We start from the raw sequence: 22,284 nt of genomic DNA, 5'->3' as shown, positions 1-22,284 counted from the left end.
TTACCACCACAATAATGACATACATGTCCACCATCTGGGTTAATAAAAAACATTATATTAACCCTATCATGAAAGTCAAATTCCTCTCGTATCAAAATATACATTTTATATTGTTCATCAAAATAAATAAATACATTTTATATTGATTTGGGAATGAATTCTCATACCTCATTCTTGTCAAATTACAAGGAGCAAATCAAACTGAACGTGAAATGTTTTACGATATATGTCCTGCTTTTTTTACGCAATGCTATTTTTGAGACTTACTGAGACTCACCTCGCCTCGCTCAGTGGGATGTATATGTCAAGAAAGTTAAAATCTGGCTATCAGAAGTCTGTTTGTAGTGTGTTATGTCGTTGTCTTGTTGTTGTGTTGTCGTTGTTGATGATGTTGTTTTTGTAGCAGTGGTTGTTAAGTTATGGTTTGAAGACTCTGTAGTGCGCTTTTATCAGTTTGCAATAAAATCCTCTTTTAACGCAAAAAAAAAAAAAAAAAAAAAAAAAATCTTGTCAAATTACAATGCATTTGTTTAGCCACCTTTTGATGGCACTTTATTTTAGCTAGATTTCTCGTAAAACTTTATAAGCATTTAATTTTTTTTTTAAAGGGAAAGAAGCACATATTAAGCATTCCTTTAATAATTTAATATTTTCCTTTCCAGTTCCATGTATTTATCTAACAACATATTTAGCATATATAACAATTAATAGCCAAATAATTAATTTTATGATATGCATAGAAAATGATACTTTGTTATTTTTTAATGATCAAAATTTTAATTTAGCAAAATGAATTCTTACTTTCCATAATATACTTATTCAGAAAAAAAAAAAAAATCATTCAAAGATTCCATAATGAAATCCAATCACTATTAAAAAGCCGGTGACAAAATTCCAACTCCCACTGATGACTTGTTTTTTTAATCATGACTTCACTAGTTGTTGATAATTGAAATGTGATTTAAGAATTTTATTATACTATAATTTTAATACTCAAATAATACTACTAGCGTAATAATTTCACACTACTTTTCATAGCATCATAGTGGGTTATGGTTAGTTCAACATTTTTTTTTTGAGAAAGGGTTAGTTGATATAGTTTCTTATCATCAAATAAGATATTAAACCTCAGTTATATAAAAAATCAATTAGTATCTTAGTCAATAGCAGAGCTAGAAAATTATTCCAGAGGGCTAAGCTATATATATATATGGTAAGTCTTACCATGTCTAAAAATATACAACTCAATTTAATAAAAATAAAATATAATTAAATTATGTGTGGTTAGTAAAAATCTAGGGAGACCTATTATTTGAAATTAATTCCCATTTTTTAAATTTTTTTACCAAAATTACAAGAGGGATTGAGGATTTTTGAAAAGTTAAGGGGTCATAACCCCCTAGCCCGCTCTCTCTACCCCTAATTTAAGCGTGATAATAAAAGAAATGATCATATTAACCGGTGTCCTTAGGGAAATTATTAAGAGAAATGCTATATCTACAATATTTTTACCACAAATTTTAAGTGACAGGTTGTTACTAGTTGTTATTATTAGTGGTAATTTCAAATTTGAACTAACTAACCAACTATAATTTGTTATGAAAATATTGTGAATGTGAATTTTGACTCCACTTTTATAAAAAAAAAAAAAAACAGTCAAAACATTAGTGGGCTTATTTTTTATTCTCGAATAAAAATTTCCTTAAAATGGTTCACTGAAAAATACCATATCCAAAAATATTAATAATAATAGTAAAACATAGTTGAAAACTTGGCATCTTGACCCGGAAGAGTGTGCATCAACAAAATTTGTTAATAAGGAGTGGGGGTATTATTTTGTAATTGCGCATTTTGTGTCTCACTCACTCACAGTCGCTAAAAAAAATGTTGAGAAGTGGTTCTCTTTCTCTTTCTGTGGCCTTTTCTGACATGAAAGCACCAAATGCGGACTTGAAACGGAGATAGCTAGCTAGCTAGATAGATAGATAGCTAGGAAGGAGGATCGCATACTAGGAATTAGGAATCGGGGCTGAGATGAGTATGGTTAGGACTCACACTCAGTGTCAGGGAGGCTGCGTTTCCTTCCGTTCTTTTTCTCCTTCACACTCAATATCCCAACGCACTCACTCTTCGGCTTCCTCTTCATCAGGTACACGCTCTGTGTCTATGTGATTTACGAGAATATTATATATAATAGCTTTCGTTTCTAAAACTTCTTCCACAATCTCGATCTAATATGTATAAACAAAAGCCAAAACCTTTCTGCTACTGTATATAATTGATGCATTGTTTTCTATCTAAAGAGCGTTTTGGATCCATTTTTACTGTTCAATCGTCTTGTTTGCCGTTTTTTACTCAGTTAGTTCAAATGACAACTCCTTCCTGGTTGTCATAACAGGATGGAGGGTATTAGGTCAGATCATCCTTTTTATTTGTTTTAGTGCTTTTTAAAATTAAGTTATTTGGTGAAAAATATTTTCTTATATTTGGCAGTAATATTTATTGAGTTCAAAATTAATTTTTTAATTTTCTTTATTTAACTTGCTGTGAAATAATGTTGTTTCTCAAAAAATAAAATAATAGAAAACAATATCTAAAAATAAGATATACTTTTTACGTGTAAAACAATGTTCATAGAATTGTTTTCATTTAATTTATTTTTTTATATTATCAAATACTAAAAAGTACAAAAAAATTATTTTTATATAATATATTCTTTCGAAACAAACATATTGTAAATAATAATAATAAGTTTTTATTTTCTCCGTGCATAATCTTTGGACATTTTGTGAGATTTTTTGGGTTTTGGCTTGCAATTTTTTTTTTATATAAAAAAAAAGGGTGATAGATTCCGAAGATTTTTGAGTGGAGAGAGTAGAGACTGTAGAGTAAGGTAAACACAGAGATTTGGGTAAGGTTTAGACTTTAATGCCGGATTAGGCGGCAGTCGGGATATGTGAAACTTAGTGGACCGGACGGTGCAATGCATGCAATGATGCAATCATTGTCCATATATACAATCCCGGGTCCCACATCAACAAAGGCCCATCACATGCACACGGTCCCTGATTGGACTGTTTATTTCGTGCTCTACAATAGAGTGTGGGGTTCAGCTCTATGTTTGATCAATTTTCATAAAATATCCCATAAGGGATAAGGTAGTAACTAGTAAGTCAAATGAAGTTAGTCGTACTTACAAAAACAAAATGATGTTGATGATAGGTTTAAATGAGAATCAAATAAAGGCTTCAACTATTGTGAAAAAAAATTATTGTGTCGTAAGATCCATAACATAACTCATATAATTGAATCTATGGTGTTTGTTTTCATTAGTTGATAGAAAAAAAAATTATTAGTTAAATTAATTGAAACTCATTAATGAGTAAAGGCATTTCATTAAATGTATGTAAATTATCACCAACCTAAACATGGCAAAATGTGAGGAATCGTAGGGATTTAGTAATGTTTAAAAAAAAAAAAATTAAGAATAGGTTTAAATAATTATTTTTTAAAATATAGAATTCAAGTAGTTTCTTTTGTTTTGTAGCTTAATTGGTTATCACCTCCTGCTGCTTCCATGACTGGTTGAATTTAATTGAGAAAATTAAGTTAGTACATCAATGCACTTATTTGTATGTAGTTACAACTTTCAATGACATACTATTTAATTTTATTATAATACCTAAAGCTTTATGCCTACACTTTACATTGTGTAGCAGGTAATGTCTAATGTCTTATATGCTTATGCATGTGTGTGTTTGTGTAACGCTCCGTTTGTTTCAATGGAAAACCTTGTGTAAAGATAGTTTTCCTTATTTTCCAATGTTTGGTAGAATAAAAAAATATGAGTCAAAGGAAAACTATTTTTGGTCAATCTAAAAAGTATGGCTTATTTTTAGAGATTGTTTTCCATTAAATTTTTTTGGAAAACAACTCTATCTCACAGCAAGCTAAATAAGGGAAGTTAAGAAGTTGTTTTTCAACTTATTTAAAGTTGCTACCAAACATTGGAAAATGAGATAGTTTTATAGAAAATGCTTTTTAAAAAATGACTCATTTTCTAGAAAACATCATTATTGAAACAAACAGAGCGTTAAAAAAAAGTTTAGTGACACAAACATTTTCATAATCTTTTCTTTTATGGGTAATTTATAAATGCATCTATTTGGTCTTAAACTCATGACCTAAACTGTACCTAGTACTTGAAGAGAGATCGAGGATGTGTCAATTAAAGTTGAACTCATGTACAATTTTTTTTTTAATAGTGAATCAATATAAAGGCAGTTTTTTACTGACCACATTTTTCCACCATAACAAATTGTTAAATTAGATTATGAAAAAAAAAAATTGTCATTGGGCTGTAAAATAGACTGTTAGAGTAGTTTTTATTTATCTATTTATTTTTAAAGAATCGGATAGTTAGTAAAGTTGTATATCTCAATAGCAACAGTATTCTTGACGTTCCATACCTGTAATTTGTACCCCATATCTCCCACACCTACTATCTACCTAAAAAAAAAAAGGTTGTCTTTATTATTGGTCATATTTATGTTTGCCGCATCTGTGCAAAGTTTTGAGAAACTTTTTCATAAGTGGGGTTGGAAAGTCTAAATAATTATGACACTGTTAGTGTCATTTTGATGAACATCTACTCGAGACAGTTTTGTACCTTAATTACATAGTTGGAGTAATGATATAACAATAAACTATTTTATAATATTTTTACAGATTATTATTATGATCAATTTTAATTGATTCTTATCGAGATCTACCATTAATATTATTTTTTCATTTATTAATAATCACTTTTTATATTAGCCGTTTGTAAAAAAATTTGTATCTCTAACATTTTCCTAATAGAAAATTTAGAATACAAATCCTTCTCTTTTACTATTTGTAATCTAAAAATTAGGGCAATACTATGACCACAACTTATTATATAATTTATTTTCATAACTCGCCACATGATGAGTTATTAGTAATAAAAGTGTGAATCTATTTTTTTTCTTTACTATTCACAAGTCTTATAACATGTAAAAAAAATTGTGATAAAAATTGTGCAATAAATTATGGTGTCGGAATTTTTCTAAAAATATATTAATGAAATAGTGTCCGAAGACTCTTGAACTCAAACCACGCTCTCTCCTTCAGAGCGCGTGTGTATACTGTATAGTCAAGTGGTTCCCCCATGTGAGCGGATGTGGTCCCAGGTCTGAAGTTCCAGCTCAGTTCGTGTCTGTCTAACCCATCTTACTCACTTTATCTGTCCGAGGAGATCGAGTGGTGATACATGACTGCATTAGCTAGCAAGACTGTAACTCTTCGTTATATACAGAATACATCTTTTGTCTTCTCCAGGGACCATGGGGATAATATTTATAACAGTTGTCCACTGTACACTGACTACACACCTTCCCTTTCGGATGGTCCCCATCATTTTAATTAATACCTTGATTGCTTCACCAATTAAAAAAATAAATCTCAAACTTCATTATTCCTAGCTGCTTCAATTTTATTTATTTATTTTTTTGTGGCAGTACTTATTTCAATCACTGTTTGAGGCTATAATAAATTGAATGTGCATGGCAATAATTTCTTTCAAGGCGAATGATCGAAATTTAAGCTTAATTTATTTTACGGATTCTTCTTATGTGCAGATGATGCAACTAATGGGACACATACATGGATTGGAAAGGGCCTCACTTGTGTTTGCTTCAAGAGAAAGGGAAATTATGAGCGAATCTGCATTAACTTGACACCTCTACAGGCAAGTAGTGTACACCACTGACGAACATAACATGTATATACATAAACACACACTCACTAAATATTTTTAGACTTAGCATATGCTCGCACAATACACTCTTATCCGATCTACCAAGATTATCCCACTATCTACTTATGCGTATCATAAAGTAGAATAGAACAGATGGCATTGATGAAGAAAAAGCTAGGTTGGTCAGCAATAATTGTGAAAAATTAGCTTGAGCTACTTGAAGAATAAACTGTGATATATTGCATAGTTCACCTAGTACAATTAGTGTCTACCAAGGATTGATTTTAAAAAATGTTAAAGTTACAAATTATTTTACGACACTTTTTACAATAATTTGTAAAAATATTTTAAAATAATTCGTAACTATGGTCATAAAATTATTCTTGATTTTAAAGTGTAATTAGTCAACAACGTTGAATTATCCGCCATTCATCAAAACAACAAGTATCAGATTATCTGCACTTATCAACTCCAGCGTAAGAAACAGGACCAACTGAAACTTAATACTAGCTTGGTTTTCCTCATTAAACTTTAAAGTAGAATTTAATAATCTCTTTCCTTTTGAATGTCATGTGCATAGATCTGGAACTACATGTTCTGTTACTGGGTCAATATTCTTGTTTGTGACATCCTCAAAAAACGCAGAAAAATGTCATATTTATAATATTTTCAAAACAAATTTTATGTAGTAAGTTGTTATTAGTTATTATGAGTGAGTAAAAAGTAATCTAAATTGTGAATTCAAATTATAACTAATAATAATTTACCACCTATGATTTATTATAAAAATATTGTAGATATAGCACTTCTCATATCATACTATAGAAAAATGCATATCTATTATATGTCAGTGTTCAGTTCTCTCTCTGCCCAAGTCTATATATATTCTTTGCATTGTATCGGTATGTAATAATTAGCTAGAGTATTTAGGTGTAATAATTAGCTCCCATCAAAATTTTACTCCAACATAATGGGTTGTTTCATTGATAATTTTTAGTAGATATGTTCGAAGTATTTAGATTATCATGTTTTATAAAGTCTAGGATTTAATACAACCAAATTTAAAAGTCACAGTATAATTGTCAAGGTACAAATTCTGAAGTTTATTTTTGCAGTTTTCCCATCCTTTTTTTCTTTTAAATCCTGCCATTCTAAAATATATTTACCTTTATGCGTTCCGATGATTTCTTATGTAATAGACTTGTTTTCATTCTTACAGGAAGAAAGACTGAAAAGATTGAAGCACAGAATGCAAGTTTACTTTGATGCTTCCAGGCCAGATCACCAGGTTTAATATTGTATTCTTAAATAGTTAAAAGGAGGCTTGTCCCAGGAGATAAACAGCTCCTAGTGGAGCATCTAGAAGGGAATGGTTTCCTTCCATGTATAAATCCTCCGCACACAAGTGTTAAACCTATGTTTCTGATATAATTCACATTTTTCTTTGAATAAATTTTTTGTTTGTTTCAAGTTACTTAGTAAGAAAGTTTTACTAGTATAGGCAGCTTTGAGAGCTCTATGGTCTGCTACATACCCTGGTCAGGAGCTCCATGGCCTGATATCGGATCAATGGAAAGAAATGGGATGGCAGGGAAGAGATCCTTCCACTGATTTCAGGTTACTTTCACCTCTTGTTATCCCTGTGAATTGCTTTCTCCTATCATTTTATGCCTTTTTCTCTTATTCAGTTGTTGACAATTGCAACTTAATAGAGGAGCTGGATTCATTTCGTTGGAGAATTTATTGTTCTTTGCGAAGACATTTTCCGTAAGATTCTAACCTTGCTCTTCAATGTACAATAGATTCAGACTCTGTTCTTCCTGCAAACCCTTATCTTGGTTTCAAAATCATTTATGCACTGACTTAGCGTTCACAACTTCACAAAAGAACTTTTTCACATGCTGGAAACCTGGAATATAACTATACTAAATTTGATCCTGTTTTTTAACCATGTTGGATTTTCAATGAAGGATTCAACTTGTTTTAACTTTTAATATATAGTTTTTTGTCTTTTATTTATTGCTGCAGACATCTTTTCAGCGTCTACTGAACAAGCAGGGAGGAAATCGAGCTGCTTGGGAATATCCATTTGCCGTTGCTGGTGTAAATATCACCTTCATGATCATGCAAATGCTTGACCTTCATGCATGTAAGAGCGCATGGCAGTATATTTTTCCCAGATTTGAATACCCTATCTTGCATTCTGCTGAAAAATTAAAATAGAAATAAAAAGATTCAGCAAGAAAAAAAAACACCCCATCTTGCAAGTTTTGACTAACAATATGACTAGGCTATCCTTCATTTTCTAGGCTGTCTAACCCCGAGCTCTAATGAACCAACTATACGTGGCAGGAAATTTCAATTGAGTAAAGCTAGGGACAACATAACATTCTTCGCAATATAGCTTGTTGAAATTGGAGTAAACATTACTTTCACAGGACATATTATTGATGTCATTTTTATCATGCATCAATTACAAAGAGCCATGCCAGCAGTCAGTAAAAAAGAAATTGCCCCACAACTTATTGATTATAGTTGTATTTTGGGAGGAAGAATGCTAACATGGAGAGTTTCTTTGTTTGCAGCAAAACCCAGGACTTTTGTCAGAGCAGTTTTCTTGCAAATGTTGTCAGGTAAGAGCCTGCAACTATACTTTTTAGTATCGATTATGTATTTTGAAAAGCTCACTGCAGTGTTGCTGCTCTGGCTTCTGGGAAAAAAGCTTGACTAGTTTTTGACCTCAAGCTGTGTCTTTTGCCTTTGCCAAGTGATGCCCGATAATGGCCGGCTTAGCGTATGATTTCATGACATCTATGTTATTATATACGTGAACATAACCTTGCATGATCTGTTCTCATATGTGTTTTCAGAAAATGAGTGGGCATTTGACTTGCTTTATTGTGTGGCTTTCTTGGTAATGGACAAGCAATGGCTCGAGAGAAATGCAACATACATGGAGTTTAATGTGAGAAACCATGCTTTCTTTTAGATTTGTGCTTACAAAATACGTCATTGTGGGTTATATGCTTCAGGTTGATTAGACAGCTTCTTATGATGCCTAAACTTACATAATTCATAAAATCTAAACGTATAATATTAGTTTTCTTTTGAGTAGCTGTCTGGTTGAGTATTGATTTAGATGGGTTCTGACTAGAGTTTACATGGTATAGGATGTTCTAAAATCTACTCGGGTTCAGCTTGAAAGGGAACTTCTAATGGATGGTGTACTAAGGATAGAAGACATGCCTTCTTGTAGCCTTCTTTGTTAATGGTAGTCAACCTGAAAACGCAGGCGGGACTTCTGAGACTAGTTCTTAAAGTTCTCTCTCTCTCTCTCTCTCTCTCTAAGCTAATTCATAACTTCATTATTTGATACAAAGGGCAGCCTCCAATTGCTTCATTATCACTCCCAACCCTACCCTATTATATGACCCATCAAAACCTGATTTGATTATTTTTACATTCAACTTAAAAAAAATTTGACATTGAAGGGCGATTTTTTGTACCTTATTTTGAGAGAGATTTCATCTTGAAAGTTATAGTGAATAAAAAAGGTCGCCACCGTTTGTCATGAATCATGATATTGTTACCGTGTGATGATCTCCATTTTAAGTTTGAAACTCCACTTTTGAGTACGGATAGAAGTCTTTTTTGTGAGGCTTCAAACCCATCGTACTTGTACATAATAAGAATTTGGCCTCTCTTTTAAATTGATTGGTTACCTGAATCTTTGCTTTTATGTGACGAATTGTGTGCATCCTTAAATGTGTGAGAAATCATAAGGAAGAAAGGGTTCCAGGAGATGCCCCAATAGTTAGTTTTGGAGCCTTTTTTGATATTTGGGCACTAGGGTTCGAATCTCATCAGCCTCCTTTCCCAATTTACCTAGCAAAAAAATCACATATGATCACTTCTTGGCTTTTGTCACACCAGTTGACCTACTCAAATAACTTCAGTAAAGGTTTGACATTAAAAAAATATATTTTGCCAACTAACATAACAGTTCCCAAAAACAAGCACAAATACACGTGTTTTTTTAAAATAAAAATAAAAATTCCTAATTATGCTAATTAGTTTGGATGAGCCTATTTAGTTTATTTCTTTGGTACATCTTTTTAAAGTTTAGCTTTTCCTGAGTGCAATAATACTCATACACATTAAACAAAATAAACTGATGAAAATAAGTTTATTCATACACTAGAAAAATGATCATCTTGGTTCTTGAAATTTGACCAGTGTCGTAAGAGAAATCTCAGCCTATGGTCACAAACAAGAGTGCTAAGTAATTTTACATTCAAAAATCAAGTCAACTCACTTCTCTCTTTCTATGGCTCCTGCAACGGTTCTTTTATATTCAATCGTCATTGCAGCAACATCATCTGCTGATAAGTACAATACCCTACCTGCCAAGTTCTAATTCATAACAAACTTCCTGCCCAGATCTACTCAGATTCTACACTGTAAATCTCCTAAAAAAATTGCAAGCACTACCAGAATCAGAACTCATCATCATTCAGGGGCTGGTAATTTAATTTTAATACTACAAATTTCATACCCAACATCTCCTTCCAAAGAATGGCCAGGCAGTGCAGTTTGATAAGGAGGGCAAGGTCAACTATAACTCACTTGGAGAACGGAATGTAATGTGGGAGAGACACACCATCTGCATGGGAAGCAGTGACAATGAAATGTGGCACATAAAGTTTGGGATTCAATGCACATAAAGATTGATCCCAATGAGTGTAATTGGTGGCCGGTGGTGGACATGTGTTCCCTGTGTATTTGGACACCAAAAGGCTTGGGTATGTAAAATTTCAATCATTGGGGATTGATTTGACAACTCATCACAAGGAAGATTATGGCATCATGTGACCCGTGCATATGGACGAGTATAATTAAAAATAATTACAATTAAATAGTTTAAATTATACATTTTTTGTAGAAGAGATTCAAATTATACATGATACTACCTCACACCTTTTTTAAAATTATATATTTTCTAAAATATATAATGGTTTCTCATTATTTATTTTATACACACAGATACACACACACACACATATATATATATATATATATAAATTAAAATTACTACCGTACACCATTGGTGCGATGGTCACTCCACAAGTATACGTACTTGTAGAGTGTGAGGTCAAGGGCCGGGGTTCAAGTTTCTATGAGGGAGCTTTACACACATATATACTTGGATTAGGTTAGAGTAGAAATTCTATCTTGTATATATATATATATATATATATATATATATATATATATATATATATATATATATATATATATATATATATATATGAATTAAAATTTAATTAGATTTAGACTCTTCAGTTTTTGCACCCAATAATTAAATTGCCACAAAAATTAAAAAATTAGATAGACATGTGACACAAAATTGGACTACAGTGGAAATCCAATTTAGAATCTAAGTAGATTTGGACATTTCAATTTTTACACTCAATAATTCACTTGACACAAAAATTAATTAAAAATTAGATGGAAAATGTGACACAAAATTGAGAATCTAATTAAAATTTAATTAAATTTTCTCTGAATTTTGACATTTAATATAGGGAAAATTACAACTTAATTACCCATTTGTGATTTGGCTGAAATTTAAATTGCCTACTTATGATTTAAAATTTAACACTTTACCCATCTGAAGTTAACTCAGTTAGATTTCCTTAACCCACTTATGTAAAAAACTATGCTAAATATGTAATCCTACTCCACTTTTATGTCTTTCTGCTCCAAAAATAATAATAAAAATAATAATAATAAAAATACAAGATGAAAAAGAAAAAACAATGGGTTAATCCATATTAAAAAATGAGTGTGGGTTAAAGAAGTTTAAAACATGTGTTGTATATCTAAGAGTTAGACCATTTTGGATATACAACACTGTCAGTTTTTTTTAAGACCTTCTCTTCTCTCCCTATTTGTGTGTGTTAAAAATACTTAGTATTCTCAAAAGAAAAAATAGTGGGATAATCCTATATTGAAAAATGAGTGTGAGTTAAAGAAATTTAAAGTATGTGTTGTATATCTAAGAATTAGAGCTTTTTAGATATACACCACTGTTAGTTTCTTTAAGACTTTCTCCTCTCTCCTTGTGTGTGTGTGTGTTAAAAATACTTAGTATTCTCAAAAAAAAAAACAATGGATACTCTTGACCCTTTTGGATATACACCACTGTAGGTGAGTAAGTTGTAATTTGCCATTTAACATCTTTCCAGCATCTTGATCAAACAATTACTAAACTGCAACTATTCTAATTTCTATTCTAGCAGATTACAACCATACCTCTATCAACAATATGCTAGAAATCCTTATATTACTATTGTACATTCTAAAATATGTGGGTTTAATTATCCTCACATTCAAAAGACTTGTTTCAAAGGCATCTTTCTCAATTTTGCTATAAAAAATGAAATGGTTTTCAAATCAATTTTGTTTCCAAAAAAGCATTTCAAATCAATCAAAGTTTTGTGAAAATGTTTTCAAATAAAAGTTTGCCTTTAGGAAATTTCCATGAGACCCATTTTTCTCCTCTATGATTGATTTTTAAACAACCCAAGGAAAACTTTTTCACAGAAAAGAAAAATATTTTCCTCTCAAAGCCCATGGGATTTTGTTTCTTTTCCTACAAACCCTTTTTGTTAAAAATATATTCCTAGAAAGTGATGTAGAATAGGTGTTAGGAATCCAAATATAATGCACAGGAAGTTACATGTGCTGCGATGTATAATAGAATAGCTAGTGTATTGGTTAGTTAGTTAGTTAAGCTTATGTCAGTTATGATGTCAACTAGATCCAGTTAGTTGATATTCTTTGGCGGCAAAATGTAAGGGATTGCTTATAAGATGCTAGGGAATGTATGAGAAAGGCTATCTAGAAAATTAACCGAGTTTGTTCTTTCTATTTGTCTCTAATTCTTTTTATTGCTCAGGAGGTGTGTCACAACCCAAATCCATGGAACATTAATTTTGATGCATAACTAACTTGCTGATCTTACATAACTCAATAAACATAATTAATTTCAAAATTAAATAAAACTCCAAATAAACAATGCTCTTAATAAACCTCTTACAATATCTAAAATCCACAAATTAGAAATAATCTCCAAATACTATAAAATCTTGAGCAACATAAAAATAACTAAAAATCCTATAAGGCTTTAAGCATTATTGAAGTCGCCTAAAAACTCTCATGCTCTACCTTGCACCTTACGAAGCAATCCAAAGGTTCTGTTTTTCAACTAAACTTTAATATGAAAATTGTAATTGATTGGGTGAGTCACACATCTAGTAAGCAATTATACACAATTCACAACAGAATAGAGTCAAGCAGAGCACGAGTATTTTTATTTCACAAACTCATTGACATCAAATATAAAATTTTCAAAACATATAATGAACCACTTAATACATATGGAATCAAATCTTAAAATCGTTCAAAAACACATACAAATAATTGATCAGAGCACAATGTCACATATACACATATCACATATTCTCACACACAATCTTGTGAATGGATACCAACATTTAATCCCTATTGATAAGGGATCAATACTTGTTCTTACATACAACCCTATGAGCAAGCTTACACATAGATCTGATCAATTCTAAAAATACTTATTTGAAGTCACATATCACAAAAGCAAAGTTTATACAAAATAGAATAATTTACTTAATATTAACAATTATTCCAAACAAAGAAGCATATCGAAGATCAAAATATTGAATTTGAAAGTTCGGGTTTGTGTTAAAAACACAAGAGCTGTTTAGACCCCCAATTAATAAATTATGGCTAGATTGATTTTACTCTAACTTAAACTAAGTGCGGAAACAAGAGTAAATGAAGCACAATCAACCGATACTACTCTAGTGCATAAATATGGACAACAAACGATAAAAGTAAAGCACAAGAATAAGGGAAGAGAGATGTAAACACAAGATAACACCGCAATGTGTTATCGAAGAGGAAACCTCAGAACTCGGCGAAAAACCTCTCCACCGCCCTCCAAACGGTAAATCAATCCACTAGAGAATAAATTTGGAGTACATGAATAAAAAAAGACCCTCCAAGCCTAGTCTACCCAATGTACTCAAGCCCTCCAAGCTCTTGCTACCAACGGACTTCACAGAGTCATGTCTTCTCTAGCTTTCCAGATCCCGCAATACGCCCGATTGCATCCGCCAAGTCTCACCGGCTTCTTTTAGCAAATCCCCGAAGCTTCCCAATCTCCAAAACACTCTCTACACTCCGAAAAGGTGTGGGCTGTGTTTGGGTACAAATCTCCTCTCAAGGTATGACAATAAGAGAGGGAAGGAGAAGAGGCTACAATGATTTCTCACTAAGGATGGATAGCTCTCTCTCTAAAAGATGAGTGTGTGTGTTGTTGAAAACCTATCTAGGGCTTTTTTCTCTGAATGGCCTCCTTACACATTTGTGGGTAATAAAGATATATATAGTATGGGTGAAGGGTAAGAAAGTTACACTTAAAAATCCTCTAGTCAGAGAGTTTCGCGGGTATTTCGTGGGAAGGCCATACCCGCCAGACACTCGCAAAATCCTCTATGCTGGCACGACTCTTCAGCTTCCAGCATGTGCTTCTCACGTGCCCTTTTCGCGGGATACTCTTCTTGCGAGATACTCGCGAGCCAATCGCGAAAATGCACTGATTCTTCATTTCAAGCTTGATTCTTCACCAACTTAATATTAAACCCAATACAATAAAATCCCACAAAATACAAGAAATAAAATTAAACCAATTACAACATTTTTTGTCATGGAATAAAGCCAACATAAAACATAGCTGTAAAACACAACTTTACAATCTCCCTTTTTGGCTATTCCGTGACAAAACACCCTATAACAAACTCTAGACTTAAACGTGAGTTTGGGAACAATGACAAAACTCACTCACACCTAAATCTAGAAGCTGTAAAGCACTTAGAACATATATACCTGTAACCTGAAATACTAGCACAAAACACATTAGACCCTCAAAGTAAATCAAGTGATAAAAGGACAAGTATAATGTAACAAGTAAAATGCGATCAAGTAAACATAATGTGAAACATATGAGCAATTTGATCATACACTAAAACAGTCATATGAAAATGACTACAATTAAACATAGCAAAGCAAATGATCATCCAAACATGTAATCATTAAAGCACAAAGACATAAGGATATATGCATGTCCAACACACAACCAATGCAAAACACAAAAGGTATCTGCATTAAGGATACAAGATCCAACAAGGGCAAAAGTATATTCCAACACATAAACACGATGCAATGAGAACAGCAAATCATAAATATTAAAAGTAACTCAAAGCACCATAAAATAACGAGAAAACAAGCGTAAAGTAAAAAATAGACAAAACAAGGTTTTCTCATAAAAATATCTTCTCCCCCTTAGTATATGCATCTCCCCTATGGCTTTCTCCCCCTAAAATGTGCACGAGGTAGAGTTTTTCCCCCTAAGAATGTGCACATGAGTCGTATAGAAATGACAAAATACATCGGTATACTCTTTAGTATACTCTCCCCCTTTTTGTCACGAATAGATAAGTGAAGCAAGAAGAAGGAGGGAAAGAAAAGAAGATATGAATAAGGGTATGATGCATGAGGGGTGCAAGATGAATGAGAAAATGAAGCTCAAACCAAAGATAAAACATCTTAAGAAGACAATGCTACAAAGCATAATGTAAACATGACATGTTAAGGATGTGGAACAAGATATAAACCTAGGCATGACATAGGCACAAAAACATGTTATATGAGCTAAAAGGTCTAAAAAGACTTAACTAGCATGAGTGAATGCAAAATAGGTCAAGTGTTAGAGTGTGTGCAGCAAAGGTGCATCTAGTGTGCATCTAGTGTGCCCAATGCATGAATAAGCACTCACGGGGCAAAGTGTATAAAACACACCTCCAATGATCAAAACATAATAAACATGAATAATTATGGTGATCTCCAAAATTTGGAACTCATCGGAGTCCAAAACAGCGAGAAAATGTCTTTTGGGCATTTTATCAAACACTTAGAGTGCACACACTACACATGTATGTTAAACAATGCAAGAACATATGAAAATTTTGCCTAAAAACATGTTATTAATTTCCACTAGGGGCCAACATCCAAAGCAAATCATCATTTAAAACAAAGCCCAATCAAAAATATTGACAAAAATTAAATTTTCTAACTTCCATTTGAAAAAAATCTCAACTATGAACATAAAACCCTCAAAAACATAATCTAAGGATCAAAATCAATGAAAAGAGTTAAAGATTACCTTAGAGATGTTAATGAAATGAAAAACACTTGAATTTAGTTGGGTTTTGACGTAGAAACATTAAAACAAGGGTTTGGGAGAAGATAGGAGAAGTTTAAAACAAATGACCCACGAAATGTCCTTTAAAAGCTGATCTGAAAATTTTCGTGGGAAGTTTCGCTGGTTACATACCCACGAAATTTCGCTGGTATCTTGCTGGTAAGCTTTACTTGCAAAACAATCGCGAAACTCTCTGTCCAAGGTTGAAAAACTTGAAAATTGGACCCTTTAACTCGTGACTGAACTTACACAAAAATAAGTCACGAAAACATCCAGAAAACATATTTTTCACATCAAAACAACTTGAAAAACAGGAGTGATATAAATCACTTCCAAAGGCAAACAAAAAGAACAAAAATATTTTTGGTATGATCCGCATAAGGTTGAGCACATACACATCACATTTGAACATGTACAAACACACAAATGAAATAGACATTTATTGAACATTAAACTTGTGTGTTGTGTGTGTGGATCAAGTGTGGAATAATCCTTAGTCTAGAGTGAAGCTTCAATGATCAATTCAATCAAGTTATACACAACTAGTACTAAGTCAAGTGGACTATCTCAATTATAGAAATGAACATATATGATTTCCCACAAAAATGATTACACAACTTTGAAACTTTTCATTTGGCTTCTTTACAACACATAACATATGATCATCATTGAACAAAGTACATCTCATTTTGAGATTGATGCCTGAACTTTTGGTATTTCAACTTTGTGAGTAAGCCTTTGGCTTTTTGAGGCACCATACATTTTAATACAAGTCGCTTTCCCTTTTTCCTAGTCAAATACTAGTATGTGCGACGGTTTTTGCAGCTCAATATCTCTTTTCGAGATTTGACATTTGATGAGTTTTTTAAGCAAAAACATAAAAACGTGGGAAAAGATATAGGCACAAGTCTATGCATATATCAAGACCAACGAGACTATTGACTAATCATTCATGACAAGCTTGAAGATCGATTTACAATAATCATACATAGATTTCAAGATTTGTCTCATAAAGATAGATGTGCATACAAAACAATCTAAGCTTGTAAATGCACTACGTCATTAGTATGAAAGTATTAGGCCAAACTCACATGTGATATGTGCTTAAACAAATACGATTAAACTTTTTGAATTTTTCACTTTTTATGTGTTTTTGAATTTTTACACACACAAAAACAAAAGCATAAAAGTAAGATTAAATGCAAAAACAACAAAAACAATGCATATAAAGAGATGCATGATGCACAAATGCATGACAATGAAGCATCTAATGAATGAAGGGTCCAACAAAGATCGAAAGAATTAGATCAAGAATCAAAAGAGCAAAAACTCAACCATAGGATACCTTCCTCATCCAAACGAAATGATTGTTTGGAATGAGTGTCTCATGAGAAGTGAGACGAGGGTTGGAAGAATGAAAACCAGAGATGCACATAGACAAGGAGGTAAGAACATCAAAAACTTTCTTCAACAACTTACCATTTTTCCCCAAAACCGGTTTAGCTTTCATAGCACAACTTCCAAAAAGCTCAAGTTTCTTTTTTCTTTTAATTCTTTTAAGAGCTTGACACTTAGAGCAATAAGTTCTAAGATGACCAAAGGCACCATAATGGTGACAAACAATGGATTTAGGTCCACTAGGCTTTATAGGGATCTAGCAACATGATTTTGTTCTCTCTTCAACTTGGGACATCGTGGTCTTATATAACCGATTACATAACAATGGTGGCAAGTTGGAACAAACTTAAATCCATCCAAAACCTTAGGTTGAGACCTAAATGGAGGCTTTGGCTTAAGAGCCTTTCTCTCCAACTTTTGATTTCTTTTGTGTGGAGGAATGTACACCGATTTGTCATTTGAGGTAGAACACACAATAGACACAAAATCGGGTACCACAACATGATTGGAATAAATATTTTCATCTTTTTTAGCAATAGGTTCAACAATCAAACACTTGGCATGCATCTTAAGATATTTATTTTCACAGTTAAGATTATCAACTAGTTTGTTAGACAAAACAAATTTAGCATCCAAGTCCATATTCAAACATTCAAACTCTTTTAGCTTTTCAAGGGAATTATCAGCAAGCTTCTTATACTTTTCATCCAATTTATTGGATTCATTGAGCTTAGCAATCAAATTATCCTTTTCACACGTAAACTTGCTTAAATTCTCATGAACCTTCTTAGCCCTTTTCTTCAAGAGTTTGACATTTGGAATATTAACAACAACACCTATAGATTCATGTAACATGTCATCACAATTTTGAGGATTAACACTCATAGAGGCATTTTCACAAACACATGGCATGTTACAATCAACAACATCCATAGAAGCATACAAAACACTATCTATGGCAAAACACAAAAAGGGGTCAAGATCACACTTGGGTAATGAAACCAAAATAAGTGTACCCGCTCTGATACCAATTGAAAACTCGAATTTGTGTTAAAAACACAAGAGCTGTTTAGACCTCCAATTAATAAATTACAGCTAGATTGATTTTACTCTAATTTAAATTAAGTGCGGAAATAAGAGTAAATGAAGCTCAATCAACTGATACTACTATAGTGCATAAACATGGACAACAAACAATAAAAGTAAAGCACAAGAGTAAGGGAAGAGAGATACAAACACAAGATAACACCGCGATGTGTTATCGAAGAGGAAACTGAAGAACTCGGTGAAAGACCTCTCCGCCGCCCTCCAAACAGTAAATCGATCCACTAAAGAATAAAGTTGGAGTATACGAATAACAAAAGACCCTCCAAGCCTAGTCTACCCAATGTACTTGAGCCCTCCAAGCTCCTGCTACCAACGGACTTTACGGAGTCATGTCTTCTCTAGCTTTTTGGATCCCGCAATATGCTTGATTGCATCCGCCAAGCCTCACTAACTTCTTTTGGCAAATCCCCAAAACTTTCCAATCTCTAAAGCACTCTCTACACTCTGAAAATGTGTAAGCTGTGTTTGGGTACAAATCTCCTCTCAAGGTATGACAATAGGAGAGGGAAGGAGAAGAGGCTACAATGATTTCTCACAAAGGATGGGTAGTTCTCTTTCTAAGAGATGGGTGTGTGTGTGTTGTTGAAAACCTATCTAGGGTTTTTCTCTCTAAATGGCCTCCTTACACATTTGTGGGTAATGAGGGTATATATAGTATGGGTGGAGGGTAAGAAAGTCACACTTAAAAATCCTCCAGTCAGAGAGTTTCGCGAGTATCTCGCGAGAAGGCTTTACCCGTGAGACACTCGCGAAATCCTCCAGGCTGGCACGACTTTTCAGCTTCCAGCATGTGCTTCTCACGTGCCCTTTTCGCGGGATACTCTTCTTGCGAGATACTCGCAAGCCAATCGCAAAAATGCACTGATTCTTCATTTCAAGCTTGATTCTTCACCAACTTAATACTAAACCCAATACAATAAAATCTCACAAAATACAAGGAACAAAATTAAAGCAATTACAACACTTTTTGTCATAGAATAAAGCCAACATAAAATATAGTTGTAAATCATAACTTTACAGAATTAAAACATAAATCAAAAGATGCTTGACTCCCTTAAGGAATAAATAGGAACTGAGGGGTTTATATAAGTATTTTACAATTCTTGCTTAAATCTGAAATTTTAATTTGCTAAAATAAACATTTTAATATCATTATAAAATAGGAATATGGCTTTGAAATCACTTGGTTTAAAACAAATTTAAAGAGAAAGAACCTTGTGAGAGATAGGGATGGCTCTCAAAAAGAGTTTAGGCGCACCTCTTTTTTTTTGGGTCTTACATGGAGTCGCCACTTATTTTATAAGTAAAATAAGAAAACTACACAAAAGAATACAAAATATCTTGAATAATACACATTCTCATTAATTTGAATAAATATAACTCAATAGAAAGAACTATACATAGCTTTGTTCCTAGTTACAATCTAGTAAAAAAAGGTTACAAGACTTTGTTTCCTAGTTACAGTCTATCAAAAGAAAATAAAGCACTACTCTACAAACTAAAAACTTAAAGCTCAGGAGTTAGGTTACAGAATGGGAAGGTGTTAGGCACCTATTCTACTCGGACAAAGCCCAGTCTACTAAACTCAACAATGATCATTTAAGTACCCTTTGTATGATATTTTTTGAATGCAACCAATGCCATGTTAAATTCTAAACCTAAGGTTAATCTACTATTTAAGAGTCCTAGACCTACAATTTTATTGTTTAAAAAAAGTTTGATGAGATTGCTTGGTGAAAAATCTAGATTTGAGTTTATATGATGAAAAAAATGATTTTTTTTTTATATACAAAAAATTCAAATCTAGTTTTTATATTTATAAATGAAAAGAATTTTTTTTTGATGAAAGTGTAAATTTTTATGAGGTGTTAGTTTGCTTAAAAATTAAGTCCAATCAGCTTAAAAAACAAGCAAAAAAACGTATGGGAAAAATCCTAAAAAAATATATATATATTTGGATAAGAGTAAGCTAATTTTTCAAATCAGAAGACGTCTCAGTATTTTAATCATAACTCTTTACTCAAAATTCGAATTAAGCTGAAATTTTTATAGCTGAAGGAAAATCCAATTCTCTACAACTTTTCCATATTAGCCTAGTCCAAATTTTGAGTTTTACTATGCTAGAAGTGTCTTGGAACATGAATCTGAAATTTATTACTTGACTAGCACGTTTTTGAAGTGTTTTCCAAGTCTAAAACTGTTTTTGGAATTTTTGAGTTATTTTCATGATAAACCTCATCCCAAAGTGATAATTAGGATTTTTAAAATAATTATTTTGAATATAATTATCCCAAAAGCCTAATTATCTACGGTCTTTAAATATTATCATCCTAATTGTTTTAATTCTATAAAACAAATCTCACTTTAAGAAAAATACTCCACCAATCACATAAATTTATTTAATTAATTTTAATTATTAACCAATCAAAATTAATTTCAGTTAATCATATGAGATTAGTTCTACCTAAATGAATGCATGCAGACCATGAAAACTTGATCCTGTAATATCTTTCAATCCGTCGGTCCAATTTGGGAATCGGGCATATCGACACGATCTTTAAAATCTCAAGATTATTTGTATGTTATGTGATGAATCATTTAATGCAAGAAGTGCATTTATGATTTTTGGGTACTTAGAATGATCATTTCAGTCATCTTCCAAGATTGAATTATGGATGCAAAATTGAGTGTCTACAAACCTTTTTAGAAAACTTATCTTGAAACTCAATTCTTTTCTAAAAATAGTTAGTTTAAAAATCATATTTTAAATGAGAATTAGACATTCAAAATGTTATTTAAAATTCAAAATTTTTCTTTAAAACATTAATTAAAAGTTGAAGTTTCTCTTCCAATGACATAAAAATGCTTTTGATAAACTTTAGAAAAGATAAGCTTAAAAACAAAACTTTTGAAAAACCTGTCTTCTAAGAACCTAATGAACAAACTTGTGTATATCATGCAAATAGTTAACTATCTTGCTAATATATCTTAACATAGCTGAACACTTCAATCTTTCATAAGCTCTAAACAAAAGAATACTTTGATCAGTAAGCATGAAATCTAATCATTAGAAACCTTTTCTTTCCTACTGTCCTACAAAAATCAGGTATGAAAACTACTTTCGTATATACCATTGAATTAAGCAATTTAATATTCCTTATCAAAGTCCCACAGTAACAATATTTCCCCAAAACTAATCTGTACCACTAGAGTTCAAACAAATTTCTATAACCACGATTGATATTCTAGGCCACCATGAAATACCATATAAAATCCAAATATATATAGCATCCATAGAAAATCTCTACCCTCTACCCGTAGGACTTAGCAACCTATAGCATGTATTGACTAAAATTTTTGAAATTTGAAATGATGTTATAGATTACAATAAGGGTCAAGAATTCAACACTACTCCAAAGTTGTGTTAATTCCAGGAACAAAACTTCTAAAGGCTTATCACCTATTCATGCTTTCATATGGAATAATCATGCAAACCTTTTAATCCTTTGTCTCTAATAGTGAGAAATCATACCCTGGTTGCCTCTTCAATTGTATTTCTTCTAACTCCAAGGAAAAACACACCTCCTAGCCTCCTTAGTGATGAAACTCTTCCTATAAAAACCCTAATTTATCTCTTGCTCTT

At 32.2% G+C, this 22,284-nt stretch overlaps 1 protein-coding gene across 1 annotated transcript; it reads left to right on the top strand.

The window, feature by feature from the left end:
• The first annotated feature begins 1,844 nt into the window (after positions 1-1,844).
• LOC142629624 (uncharacterized) lies at positions 1,845-9,478 on the top strand. The gene is made up of 9 exons (XM_075803638.1): positions 1,845-2,149; positions 5,658-5,767; positions 6,996-7,064; positions 7,278-7,393; positions 7,489-7,543; positions 7,805-7,925; positions 8,362-8,409; positions 8,647-8,741; positions 8,947-9,478. Exons 1-9 carry the CDS (start codon positions 2,035-2,037, stop codon positions 9,043-9,045), a joined length of 828 nt encoding a protein of 275 aa, XP_075659753.1. The 5' UTR covers positions 1,845-2,034; the 3' UTR covers positions 9,046-9,478.
• Positions 9,479-22,284: the final 12,806 nt, after the last annotated feature.

The sequence above is a fragment of the Castanea sativa genome, chromosome 3 (assembly GCF_040712315.1).
Source record: "Castanea sativa cultivar Marrone di Chiusa Pesio chromosome 3, ASM4071231v1".
In the NCBI taxonomy this organism is placed as follows: domain Eukaryota; kingdom Viridiplantae; phylum Streptophyta; class Magnoliopsida; order Fagales; family Fagaceae; genus Castanea; species Castanea sativa.
The sequence above is the reverse complement of the archived record's forward strand: the minus strand, read 5'-3'. Positions and strand labels throughout refer to the sequence as shown.